Genomic DNA, 12,779 nt, shown 5'->3' on the forward strand with positions numbered 1-12,779 from the left:
TTCCATTTACCTGCCTTAATCAGTTTTACATAGAATTAGACAAAATTAGCATTAGTTAATCTAGCTGCAGGGAGTGCAGCTTCCTGCCAGGGTTAGGCAAGTATCAGAGGGAGAAGAAGAAGAAGGGAACAGCATGGTCATCATTCAGAAGATGGAATGAGCCCTGCAGGAGGAGGCTTTTTCCCTGGTGTGGTGTTGGCTTTCCCAGCATCATGATGCTGTTAGTTTCCAGCTAGTGTTCAGAAATCCTGTATGTGGCATAGTATCAGTAAGACAAGTTCTAGAATATGTAGAGATTGAGATTCATGGAAGAAAGCAAGATGGAGAAGCTGAGTACATCTGGTTAGACTGGTTGAAGTATGGATGGAATGGGGGGAACAGGATTTTGTATATGTATCTGTGTACATCTTGAATTTCTTGAAAGGAAAACCCTACCAAAAACAACGAACAAATTCCCAGACAAACCCCATCCCAGTAGGTCTGTGTGTCAGGAACAGTGGGAGTAGAGAAATTTGGGTGACATGTCAGAGACAGGGAGGATTCATGTTCATATAGAAGTGATTAAAAATCCAAACTAGGGGAGTTTTCCTGGATTTCATTCACACCTTATTTACAAAATATCAGATTTTTCAAGTTGCCGAAGGACACAATTCAAATAGTTCTCTTTGTATGCAAAGCAAACATCTTTCATGTCTTCTAGAGCTCTGCTTTTTCTGTTGAAATGTCCAATGGTATGTTGCATCAGCAGCTATGTTCATATAATTGTCCATGTGATTTTTCCCTTGTCAGAGGAGACTCCAAACAACATAGCTGAAGTGAGGTAGTTAAAATTTAAGTCACAAAGATACTTATGTGCTTTAGGTTAAACAAACCTTTGTGAATGATTATCACTAGATGGTATGACAAATAACACTTTCTGCAGTTTTTTGTGTGACTAAAAGATTGTTTTCAGCCACCTCCTGCCCGATTTGTTTGGGTTTTTTTCTGTCATTATTTTACTGTAAGTGTTTAACAAAAATGGGGAAAAACTATATAGTTCAGCTTTAATGCCTTTAAAGTGTGTGATCTACATGGTCTGGTTTTTATCTTTTCAGTTAGCTTCACCATCTTTAACACAGATAGCATTTTCCTTTGGTGTCAGTGCAGCATAGTATTTCAGGATTTTATGATGAAAAATTATAAAGTAATGCTGCACATAGTTGTATGCTGGTGTTTGGAAATTCCATAAGTTTTCCTATATGTAAAGAATGGGGTTTTTTTTCCTTTATCTGTTACTTTTGACAAATACCTATTCTAAATATAGTGAGGTACAGTTTTTCTGTAGACACTGGCGTTATTTATCTATGTATTTTTTAAACAATTTTTTTCTAAACGCTTCCTAAGTGCTTCTGCAACAACTGATCACTGGAGATTCCTAGGCAATCTTTACTGACAATTGAGTAATGTGTCATATTCACTGTGGTGCAGCTCTTCATAGTGAGATGTAATATTGACACGTTTTTGAAGAGAGGAAGAATTAATAAAAATCAACTTTGTCTTGTAGCTGTATAAGCTGAAGCAGGTTGTTAGTCTGTAGGATTTCACAGTGGCATCTCAAGTTTATGTAGCAAGCTGAATTGTAGAGTTAATGACACCACATGTTATTCTAATCACAGCTTCTGTGATTTTTTTTCTTTTAGTATTACATTACCATTTAAAGCAGTCTGAATTGCAAGTACAGAAATTCTTCATTTTGCTCTTTTTCATGTATACCAAATAATGTGTCCATTTTTCTGTGGATAGACAAACCTTCAAGCGTCAGTTTTTTAAGAAATTAATTCTTGTAAAAAATTCTGTGCTTAATGATGCAGAAGTTCCATTTTTTCCCCTCTGTATTGTCAGATTTTGCTCTTCCTCTACTATATATAGATGTTTTGCTTTTTTTCACCCATTTCTACTTTTCTTTCATTGTTTATTGTAGGTATAGCTTTGCTTAATTACGTAAAATACATTTTCAGAGTGTTTTTGTGTAGTCTGTAAAGATGCTGTGAACATCACCAAGAGCCAATTAATGATGTTGATGACTGTGATAGGGAAGAAGTTCCATAAAAGCAGAAGACAAGCTTGGGCTCTGCTTTCTCCTTTACTGAGGGAATCAAAGAGCAGTAGCTCATGTCTGTTAGTCTGTCTTGTTTCCTTGGTTGCCTCAGTGCTACTGTGAAAAATAAAATCTTCTGGACTAAAAGTCATTCATGTGTTGTGGAGCTCAGTTCCTGCTCACCTTTCCTGAGGCTCTGTGCCCTGATTAACCATGAGGTATTTGTGGTACTGCAGAAGCACTGACTAGAGGCTGAAGTAGCTTCTGTTCTTGTATCACTGTACCAATAAGTAGGTAAGGATACAGTGTTCTCTATCTTTTATTATGGAATTAGGGATAGTTCTTTGTTTTAAATGGCAGTGTTCTTCAAGATGTTACCACCTATTTGTTTTCTTCTTAACTGTTGAGCTACATTTAGGGGTAAGGTGACTTGTTTAATGTAGATAGATGAAATAAAAGATAATTTAGGGCAATGTAGAAGAGAAGATTCCTGTATTCTGTAATGAAACATTTTAAAGCCACATATAACTATTTTCTTTCCTCTATACCTGTTCTTTATGTTTCTCTGGCTACCCCAGAAATAGCTCTTAAATTAAAGCTTGTAGTCTGAGGAATGGAAGGTACCTATCCTTGGATTAATTCTGAGGTACAGAAATGAATCTTGTTCTGTTATCATTTTTGTTATTGTGAAAGATCAAGGGTTGTCATCTGATGCTTTAGTTGGGATTGTGTATCTCCAGGGAGGAAGGCATAGGACAGGAGGAGAACTCTTTGATGTCTGGTTTTGAACATATTGTCATGAAAGTCTTTACAAAAGCAGATTCTGCTTACCCCCATCACTTTAGTAATGCTTGATAATATAAAATGCAAGGTGTGTAAAAAATATCTGGTCTTTATATCGGGTCAGTTATTTGGTGCTTTGAAGAGACCTGTTTAGCATGATGAAACAGAATCTATCAATTAGAGTTTTTTCTTGTCCTGTGCTGTACTTAGCCTCAGCTATCTGGTTTTGTAGTGTAGTTTAAGGTCGTTACTCAAGTGTGTTACATAATCCTGCTGGATTCTTGGAGGTTTTAATGTTTGCAGACAAGGAATCAGAAATTAGTTATGTACACGGTTGAGGTAGCAGAGGCCATTTTACAGACATTGACTTGTAAAGCAAATCAAAGACCTAATTTCTTTATTCACTAAAACAATACTTTTGTTACAGATTTTGGACCAACCACGATGAACGTTTTTTATATATGCTAATGGAATACGTGCCAGGAGGAGAACTTTTTAGTTACCTGCGCAACATGGGGCGTTTCAACAACAGCACAGGACTGTTTTACTCGACGGAAATCATTTGTGCAATAGAATACCTGCACTCCAAAGAAATAGTTTACAGAGACTTAAAACCTGAAAATATATTACTAGACAAAGAAGGACATATCAAGCTTACTGACTTCGGATTTGCAAAAAAACTGGTGGACAGGTAGGTCGGGTTTTGTTCTGGTAATTACATTTTGCATGCTAAACAGTTAGAAAAAAATGTTTGATTTCAGGTGCTCAGCATTTGATTTAACACTCCATGTGGTTCACACGTATCAAATCCCTTAATGTGAAGGAAATTATAATCTTTAAATGGCTGAATGGAAAGCAGTATTATCCCTTAGGTATCACCAGGAGCAATATCACACATAAGCAATGACAGGAAAATATTTTTATATGGCTGGTTTTGTATATTTAAGTTTTCAGCAGTCATGTTGGGAAAAGGGAGTTAAGGAAAATAATATGAACCAATACTAAGATACATAAATTAATCCTCCATACATACTGAATATGTTTCATAACTCAGGTTTCCTTCTAGTTTCCTTTTAGAGATTTTTGAAGAGTGATTTTAAAACTAGATACTGTGTTTTCACTAGCCTGTGGCAAAAATGAAACTGTGAAAGCCTAGACAGAAACCATAAGGCCAGCTTCAGCAGCACTGATTTATTTAAATCTAGCTTCTGTATTACTGTTAGCTTTAGCTACATATGTGAGTTTTGGTGATGCAGAGGCTCCCCTCCAGTGATTTCTCTGTTCTCTCTGTTTGGACTACTCTTTCAAGACCATAATACATGCTTTTAAAAGTAAACAAGAGCATTGGGATTCAAGAAAAGGGAGGTAAAAACCAGCCTGTTGTATCAGAAGAGTGGTGTGACAAGGCTTGATGTTATGCCTTTGAGTCATCTCTTGAGGGAGACTCTATTTGATTGTTCAGATTGAGGCAGCACGGTGCTGAGTTAGGCGCTACATGGGTGCTCATCCTCTTCAGTCATCAACCTGTTTGATGCTGCTTTAGCAGCTACATACTTTTAAATCATAACAAACATAATTCAACCACCATACACCATCATGTGAACACACCATGGTTACATAACTTGTTTTTCTACCCCTAATTCAGCTGAGTCTCCTTCCCACAGTCCTTTTCTAGTTAACCAAAGTTACAGGCCTGAGCCATGATTTTACAAGGCCTTCCTTTTGTAAGGTTTTACTTATCAGTAACAAGAAGCTGCTTAATGCATCCATTATGAAGTAAAAGTCAGATGAGACCAATGATATCTCAAAATAGAATCAAAAATTCTATTAACCTTTAAGGTCTGAAAATCTGTTTTAATACCATAGATTTTTATTAGGAGTATATTAATAAAGTTTTCACTGGGCAAGTAAAAAGGCCTACAAATTCTGGCCTTTCATTGTAATACTTTGTTTTTAAAGCAAAAAAACTTTTTGCAGGAAGAGCTAACATATTCCATGCAAGAAAGTAGTGCAGTCTCTAAATTTATAAGACATTTTCATACAAGTACTCACAACTTGCTCTTTATATGTATATACTGCCGCCTGGTGGTAATTCTTGTTTTGTGCTTCTGTGGGTTTAAGGCACAAGAGAAGTAACCCTTCATTAAATAAGGTGATAGTTCATATCAGAGTATATTTTTCAACCTGGTAGATGAATCTCTACGAGTAAATTTGTTCAAATATATTTTAGGATATCAAACTTGATTATTGCTACTGGTTTTAATTGGGTTTGTGTTCTCCATATTGCTTGGGGGCAGTGGAGTTGATCAGTTTTTGTTGAATCATAGAAGATTATAGTAGTTTTGTATTCATAGCTGATTTTCCTTCAAATGTACAACAGGTAACATGAGTGCAGAACATAAAATTGAAATAAGCAAAAACATTATCAGTTAGAGCACAGGTGGCAAAGACTGCACAGGTTGCACCTATGCAAATCTGGTTAATTTTTTTGTTACTGGGTTTGGTTTTTTTTTTTTTTTTGAAACTACATGGTATTCTCCCCACTAGCTGAAGTCATTTTCAGAATGTTGGTTTTGTCACTGTAAAAATATACAGTTATAAACCCTTTATTCACTAGTGCCCTCCAGTAGGTGCTTTTCTTTATGGCATAGCCTATTTGATCAAAATTATAGGAGATATTGTCATTTTTATGCATGGCAGATATCTGTACTAATGAATCTTGTGTGTATGGGTGTCAGTGAGTGTATAGATGTGAGCATATACACAGCATACATGAATGGCAAAAAGAAGACCTGAAGTATTTGTGTTCTTTAAACATTGTGAGGTAACCTGCTCTCAGGATCAGCAGAGACATCCCTAGAAAGAGGACACTTTACATAAATGAAAACATGGTCTGCAGAAGACTTGGGATACGATCTCACATTCCAGATACATAATACTTCACCAAATGATTCTGTAGCTGCTTAATTGGGGTTTTTCTGTAGACGTTTTCCTTTCTTACACACTGCCGTGTGTAAAGGGATGAAATTTTCACCATGTCCCTCTACAGTTAAGCTGCTCTTCAGAAAGAGGGTTTGGCTCATAGCTCATGTTCCCACTGTGGAAAGCAGCTTGCACCTGTACCTTCTTGTTACTACAATTTCTGAAGGGCTAGACTCTTAATGTTTTTTTTAGAGAGACAGAGGAGGTTTTCTTTGCTCCTTCTGTTCCTTGTTGGTATGTCCTTCTGTTTATCCTTGTTCCTCCCTTTTCACTCATAGTGTATGTTTAAAAACTCTGAATTTTTCTCCAAAACAGTGTGTCTTTGCCTCAGCTGCTGTTTATTTCTTCTCTTTTCCACCTTGATGTTGCTTAACTGAAGACTTAATAACCTTTTCAGTTTCTTGTAAGTACATTCATATAAAATAGATGTGCCACTACTTCTAAAAAAGGGCAATTTCAGGAAGGAAGTTGGGGAGGGGGTTTTTATAAATTACTGTTACCTGAAGGCTGTAAAAAGAATTTCCTTTGAACTTTACAACTGTAGCCCTTTCTCTTTCTGAAACACATATACCACTTTTTGGGTATCGTACTTTTATTGAAATGTTTTTCTGTTCGGATTTCCTTTTTTTGTGTGGTTTTTGGTTTGTTTTTTTTTTCATTTCGGTGTTTAGTGTTTTTTGGGAATTTTTGGAGGGTTGGCGTTTAATTCCCATGTTCTTTCAGAGAAGCACAAGGCTAATCTGCATGGAATTTTATGGGGTTTTTTATGGACAGATTTAAATAAGGTAAAAATAAGACTTGAGTGATCTTTTTTCTTTTTTCTGGAATGTTATTCACTGTTAATTTCAGTTTATTCAGTTTACATTCCTAAAAAAGAAATTTACCCATGAGTCTTTCTAGAAAGTTGAAGTGATTAATCTTAAACATATTGGGGACAGTTCTGCATTGTTGCATGGGCTGGATGTGCCTCATGACTGTTCCACACAGTGGACTAAAGAGAGAAAGGCTATTTAAGACATAGTAAGTCTAGTTTGCAAAGTCTACCTTTTGTCACTGTACAAGCAAGCAAGAATGTCTTGCAGAACAAATTTTTGTTGGCTGCATGCAAAACAATCTTTGTTAAATATAATTATAGAGAAACTGCCAGAATACCAAAACAAATCTGTCTCATATGCAAAAAGCTTTCAGGTACACAGATGGATGTTGAATGGTGTAGAATGCTGAAACACATCAACCATCGAGACTGAACTTCTTCACACAGTACTCTTCAGTAGTTTCACAAAATTATTATGTAGCTTACCTTTTTAACCAGAGTAGATTCTATATTTCATGTTTTAAAATTACATATTCAAGCTTATCAATTACCACTTTCTTGTATTTCAGCTTTTATCTTGAAAATTCAGAAGAGTGAATATTTTGTAGCCGTTTGAAGGGAACAGTCTATTCTTACCTTTTTTCATTGTAATTTATCTTCAAATAAGTTATCTGGAACTTCAGATAAATATGCAGTAGCCATAAAACAGTAATGATTAAAAAAATAATTTAACATATTATCTTTTTGTAGCATCTACTTGATGTGTTTTCCAAAATACTATTTAGTATGTTTCATGGCCAACAAAAGAGGAAACACAAGTCGCAATCTTATGGCACAAATGCATATCTTAAAAAAGAACATGAGTTCCAAGTTTTTGTGTAATTAGTAAACATACATTTCTTGATTGAAATTAAGGAAGTAGTTAATGTGGTAGTAATAAGTTTTATTTCCTAGTGCAGCTAGGAAACTTCAAGTTATGTTCATGGTTTTCCTCTTGCTTGAATAAAAATATGGTAAAACTGTCAGCTGCTTCATTTGCATAGCTGCCTAAATCGGTGTGATTAAGTCACATGACAGATACAGCTTTTTTAATTTGGAAGAGGGAGAAGTACTTTGTTTTAAAAGATGACAGAGCTTTGCTCTTATTCTTAATTCCATAGTCCATCCTAGGCAGCTGCTAGATGGCAGTAGTGTAAAGCAGCACTGTATGTAAAAATTCAGTATCCTTGATTTGGAAAATGAGAGTTCATATTTTTTGGATAAATTAATTATAAAAATGTATTCTTTACACTTAAAAATGTCATTTCAAGAACCTTGAAGTACATTGAATGCAAAGTGTGCCTAACGCTTCTGACAGTTTAGCTGGAATAATTTGGCTTTTGCCATAGTAAACTGAAGCTTAAAGAAGTTCAAGTTGTAATTCTTCAGCTAAAGCCTTAACTGACTGTACAGCTTCCCTTCCTTTATCTTATTTTTATGAATCAAATGTTCAAGGCTTAAAAAAACCAACCAACTGAAAAAAAAAAACCCAGAAACAGAAACTCCCTTTAAAATATTGCAAGGAGTCATAGATTATGCTGAGTTGGAAGGGACGCATCAGAATCCTCAAATCCAACTCCTGGCCTGGCCTAGGACATTCCCAGGAGTCACACCCTGTGCCTGAGAGCATTTTCCAATCACTTTTTGAACTTTCTTAGGCCTGGTGCTGTGATCACTTCCCTGGAGAGCCTGCTGCAGTGCTCAACCACCCTCTGGGTGAAGAACCTTTTCCTGATATCCAACCTAAACCTCCCCTGACTCAGCTTCCTTATGTTTCTTTGAGTCCTCTCACTGGGAACAAGAGTGAAGAGATCAGTGCCTGCTCCTCTGCTTCCCCTTGTGGGGATGTTGAAGACCACAATGAGGTCTCCCCTCAGTCTCCTCCAGTCTGAACAGACCAAGTGCCCTCAGCCCCTCCTCATAAGGCTTCTCCAGACCCTTCACCATCTGCATTGCCCTCCTTGGGACACCCTCTAGTAGCTTAATGTCTTTTTTACATTTTGTTGCCCAAAACTGCACACAGGGCTCAAGGTGAGGCCACATCAGCACAGAGTAGGATGGAACGGTCATCTTCCTTGCATTCTCAGAAAAAAAGAAATTGAATTAGTATTACTTCTAAAGGTGATTGCTGTTCATCTTAATGCATTTGTTCAGGAGTGTCTTAACAGTTTAATTGGAGGAAATTCTTCCTCTCACAAACACTCAGGATTTTTTGGCGCAAGTTAGAAATCATGTGGTGACCATTTGTGATTATAGTCTTTGTCATATTTTACTAGAGCTCCTTTTAAAATCTGATACAGTTTTCTTTCTTATTCTGTGCTGGGATTTCAATTTCTCTTGAATAGGTGAGCACATTTTCAAAGTTTTATCTTCTGACTTGCCAGGGATGGGTAATTTATTCAAAATGAGAGGACCTTTTTCTCTCAAGTATATTTAAACCTAAGTCAAGGGAGTGAAGCCAAGAAAATTCTACATGGATATTTTTACAATGAAAAGTTCACATTACTGAAAGAAATTACATCAGAGTATTCTTATTTTCAATTATAATTTGGTCTTTGTAAACATAACTGCTTAGCTTCAGTTTTTCTTTTCTCTATAGAACTTGAGCTTCAGTTAGTTAGCAATATAAGAGTTTTATTTTGACCTTACCATAGAAAGCTACAATTAAAAATTACTTAAAAATAGATCAAAAAGTATTGCCTACTTATCTCATACTTGCTTGACTACACCTTGTAAATATTTAAAATAACTAAAAATACAAATGTTTCCCTTTTAATGAATATTGTGGAAGTGATGACAGGTTAGATTTCAATACTATTTGAAAAACTTTACTTAGATTGTAAAACAAATCTTCATATATGTGCTATTATTTACTGATTTAAACTACGACTGCTTTAAAAACTCCCTTCTTTTCTTTTTTCTAAATGAAACTTTGTTTTTCTGGAAAAAGCCATTTAAGCTTGTCTTCTGCTGGGCCTGTCAGAAGGAGTCCATGAAAAACACTGTTAATAATTCAAAACAATGTATAGTCTTAATGGGTGGAGTACCACAGCACCAGCTGGGAAACTCTTTGCACAGGTATTTTCTGAGACAGGCGGTTTCTTAATTTGCACATATCTGTGTTCCAGGAGAATTGGACAGCATCATCAAAGCAGTCTGTTTAAATCTTGTACAGGCCTTTCTTATTTCTCTATTCCTTTGTATAGTAAATACATAGGTAGGTATATGTTGGGTAGTTCTTATGTCTGTGTTTGGTTTTTCCTGTAACTGTTATTTCAGTTTCAATTTGATCTGCTATTGTTGTTTGTTTTGTGCTTTTTTTTTTCCCTTCTTTTACAACCAGAACGTGGACTCTCTGTGGCACTCCTGAGTACCTTGCACCAGAAGTCATACAAAGTAAAGGCCATGGAAGAGCTGTGGATTGGTGGGCCCTAGGAATTCTTATATTTGAGATGTTGTCAGGGTAAGTGATAATTACTATATCACAGCAATATTATGTAATACAGAATTATTTGCTAGTTCTGTTTACAATATTTGGATAAGCAAATTTGGGCCAAATTTATTATTGATTTACTGGTTTAATTTCTGCTTTTGAAGAAAGGAATTGGGAAGCTTTACAAAACTACAGATATCACTTGTTGTGGGAATGTTTTAGGATTTTGAGTTTGTTGGTTTTGTATCTTGTTTTGAGTTTGTGTTTTCTGTTTGGTTTGGGGTTTTTGTTTTGTTTTTCTTAATACTTTAACAGCTTCTCTTTTCCTTATGTGTTTGGAAATTCAGGTTTTGCTGAAGTTTAGATTTTTATTTACGAGGTCCTTTACATTTAAAGGGTAAAGAACAGGACTACTTCTGTAATTCATTTCCAACATAGGGAAATCCTAGTTACAGTGGGAGCTTTAGTCCGTAAAAATGCACAGTGGCAAGTAGGAAGACTTTTATTAATACAATTTGTATTATAATGGAGCGCTGGTTTTCTTTAAACCAGAGGAAGAAGAATAGTGAAAAGCTTTATAGGTCTGTTTGAAGTCAGTTTGCTCAAATGTTGCTTTTGCTGTTCTGGAATTTTTTTGATAAAGCAATGTTTTCAGAAGATACAAATTCAAACTGAAGAAACAGTTTCTGGGCATTAATATAATAACCTGTTCATTACTTGTTGTGGTTTTCCTCTTTGTCTTGGCTGTGTTGTTTGAGGGTACTTGAAAAAAGGTTTGGATTTTTGAAAGCAATTGGCTTTGCCTTGGTGGGTGCTATAGGACAAATGCAGGTGAAAGCAAGGTTTTCATAGCTTCTGAATAAACATAGGGTATTTTATCAGTTTGATTTCATAGTTCTACCTTCTTCATAGTTTCATACCTTCTGCCTGGTACCTGGCTCTGCACCTTCTTGGTCCCCAGGTGCATCAGGTGTCCTCTGTGGCCTTTCTTTATAAATTTGCAGCCTTGTAGAATGATCAGAACAGTGTCCTTGCTTGGATTTATTCATCCTTTTCTCTGTGTATTTCTGTCATTTCAAAGTGACTTTGCTGACTCTTCTAGTGTTTGGACAAGCTTGTAATTTTGCCTGAGCAAGTAGCTCCCCTGATGAAAGGGTGGTCACTTCAGAGCTCTAATCCATTGTGGGGTACTGCTGTGAAGTTCACTCAATAGCAACACAACTTTCCCTAGCACAGCATTGCTCCCCACTGCTTGCTTTCGTAGTGTCCTGAAGGCTTACATATGCATTGACTTTGAATCTATGGCAATTTGTAGACAGAAAAGCAATAAACATAGTTGCTGGCTGGCCCAAGTTGTTATTTATGGAGGCTGATTTGCAGAGACCAGGCTCCACCTTTTTTCCATTGCTTCCTGCAAGGTGAGCAGCCCAAGCTGGTCAAAAGAGTCCTTCTCAGAGAGAAAAAAGAGATTCCCAGCAAGCTTGTTGCCACTATTCTTAGCCTTGGACAGCAAGAAGACTGTAGATAAAAGTGTCTGGGCTGTAATATGAGCATAGGTGCTGCAGTCACCCAGCTGTGATTTACCTTCCTCCAGGGGTTTCAGTGTGGCCCCTCTGTTAGGTCTGTGTGGTCTCAGTGTTAGTGGATATTGGACCTTATTTATTTGCTTGCCTTACAGAGATGTTGGGAGGATTCTCTCCTCTAGACCACTAATAGAAATGTAGTTTACAAAGTTAACAAAGACTACAGGTGGCCATCAGACAAGATATTTGGAGTCATTGAGACCTCAAGACTGCAGGGTGCTGAAGTATGGCTTCTGTGTGTTCCACTGAAACATGACTGGTATATATTGTTCATTAAAAATGGGAGCAGCTGCTGTTGTTTCTATGTAGGATCTTCTGTGTCATGACACTGACTGGCTCAGGGAATGAGACCTGGATTTGAGTGGGTGGCTTAAAATGAGCACTTTGGCTTTTAGAGACTTTTAACCAATAGAGATAGCTTACACTGTCCTGAAAGTCAAGTGAGGTTTTATATAGGCTGACTGACAGAGCAGCTGTCTGTTGTGTGTGATTTGCTAAGGTTTTTTTATTACAGTGCTTGAATAGACACGCTCTTTATAATGATTGAATGCTGCTTTGGATAGGGATTGCATGCAAGACTAAAAAATTAAAAACAGCAGCATTCAGTCATTCTCCAAAGCTGGAATAGGGACTCCGTACAAGCTTATATGTTTGGGGTGATTGTGTTTTGAGGCTTGTTTTTGGGGTTTTTTTTTTGTTTGATTTGGACTTTTTAAAGATGGGCAAATGCTACTTTCTTAGGGTGTTTTTTTAGGGGATTAAAGAAGGATAGAGATTACGGCTTGTATGTGTTTCCTTTAGATGGGAAGGTTGTCACAATGAATGTATGCTTTTAGCATTTTATAAACTTTTTACTGTTCTTAGCAATAGTGTTTTGAAACGCTTTTCCTCACCAGCTCAAGATCTGGCTAGATATTTACTATCAAGGCTTTTATTACAGAAGCAGTCCTAGTTAACTTTATAGTTCAAAATTCAAAGAAGATGTAAGAAATCTGAAAATATTTTGAAGGTGACCAAAACCTGACTTCAAGACTAAGTTATTGTCTGCAAGTAAATTAATGTAAGACA

The 12,779-nt window shown here is 36.4% G+C and overlaps 1 protein-coding gene across 1 annotated transcript in view; it reads left to right on the forward strand.

The window, feature by feature from the left end:
- PRKX (protein kinase cAMP-dependent X-linked catalytic subunit) overlaps nt 1-12,779 on the forward strand; it is a 55,839-nt gene that overhangs the window by 27,045 nt on the left and 16,015 nt on the right. Inside the window, exons 3-4 of the mRNA XM_063147988.1 lie at nt 3,288-3,551; nt 10,039-10,158. Coding sequence (XP_063004058.1) covers nt 3,288-3,551; nt 10,039-10,158 — 384 coding nt within the window. The remainder of the gene's footprint in view (nt 1-3,287; nt 3,552-10,038; nt 10,159-12,779) is intronic.

The sequence above is a fragment of the Melospiza melodia genome, chromosome 2, assembly GCF_035770615.1.
Source record: "Melospiza melodia melodia isolate bMelMel2 chromosome 2, bMelMel2.pri, whole genome shotgun sequence".
Classification (NCBI taxonomy): Eukaryota; Metazoa; Chordata; class Aves; order Passeriformes; family Passerellidae; genus Melospiza; species Melospiza melodia.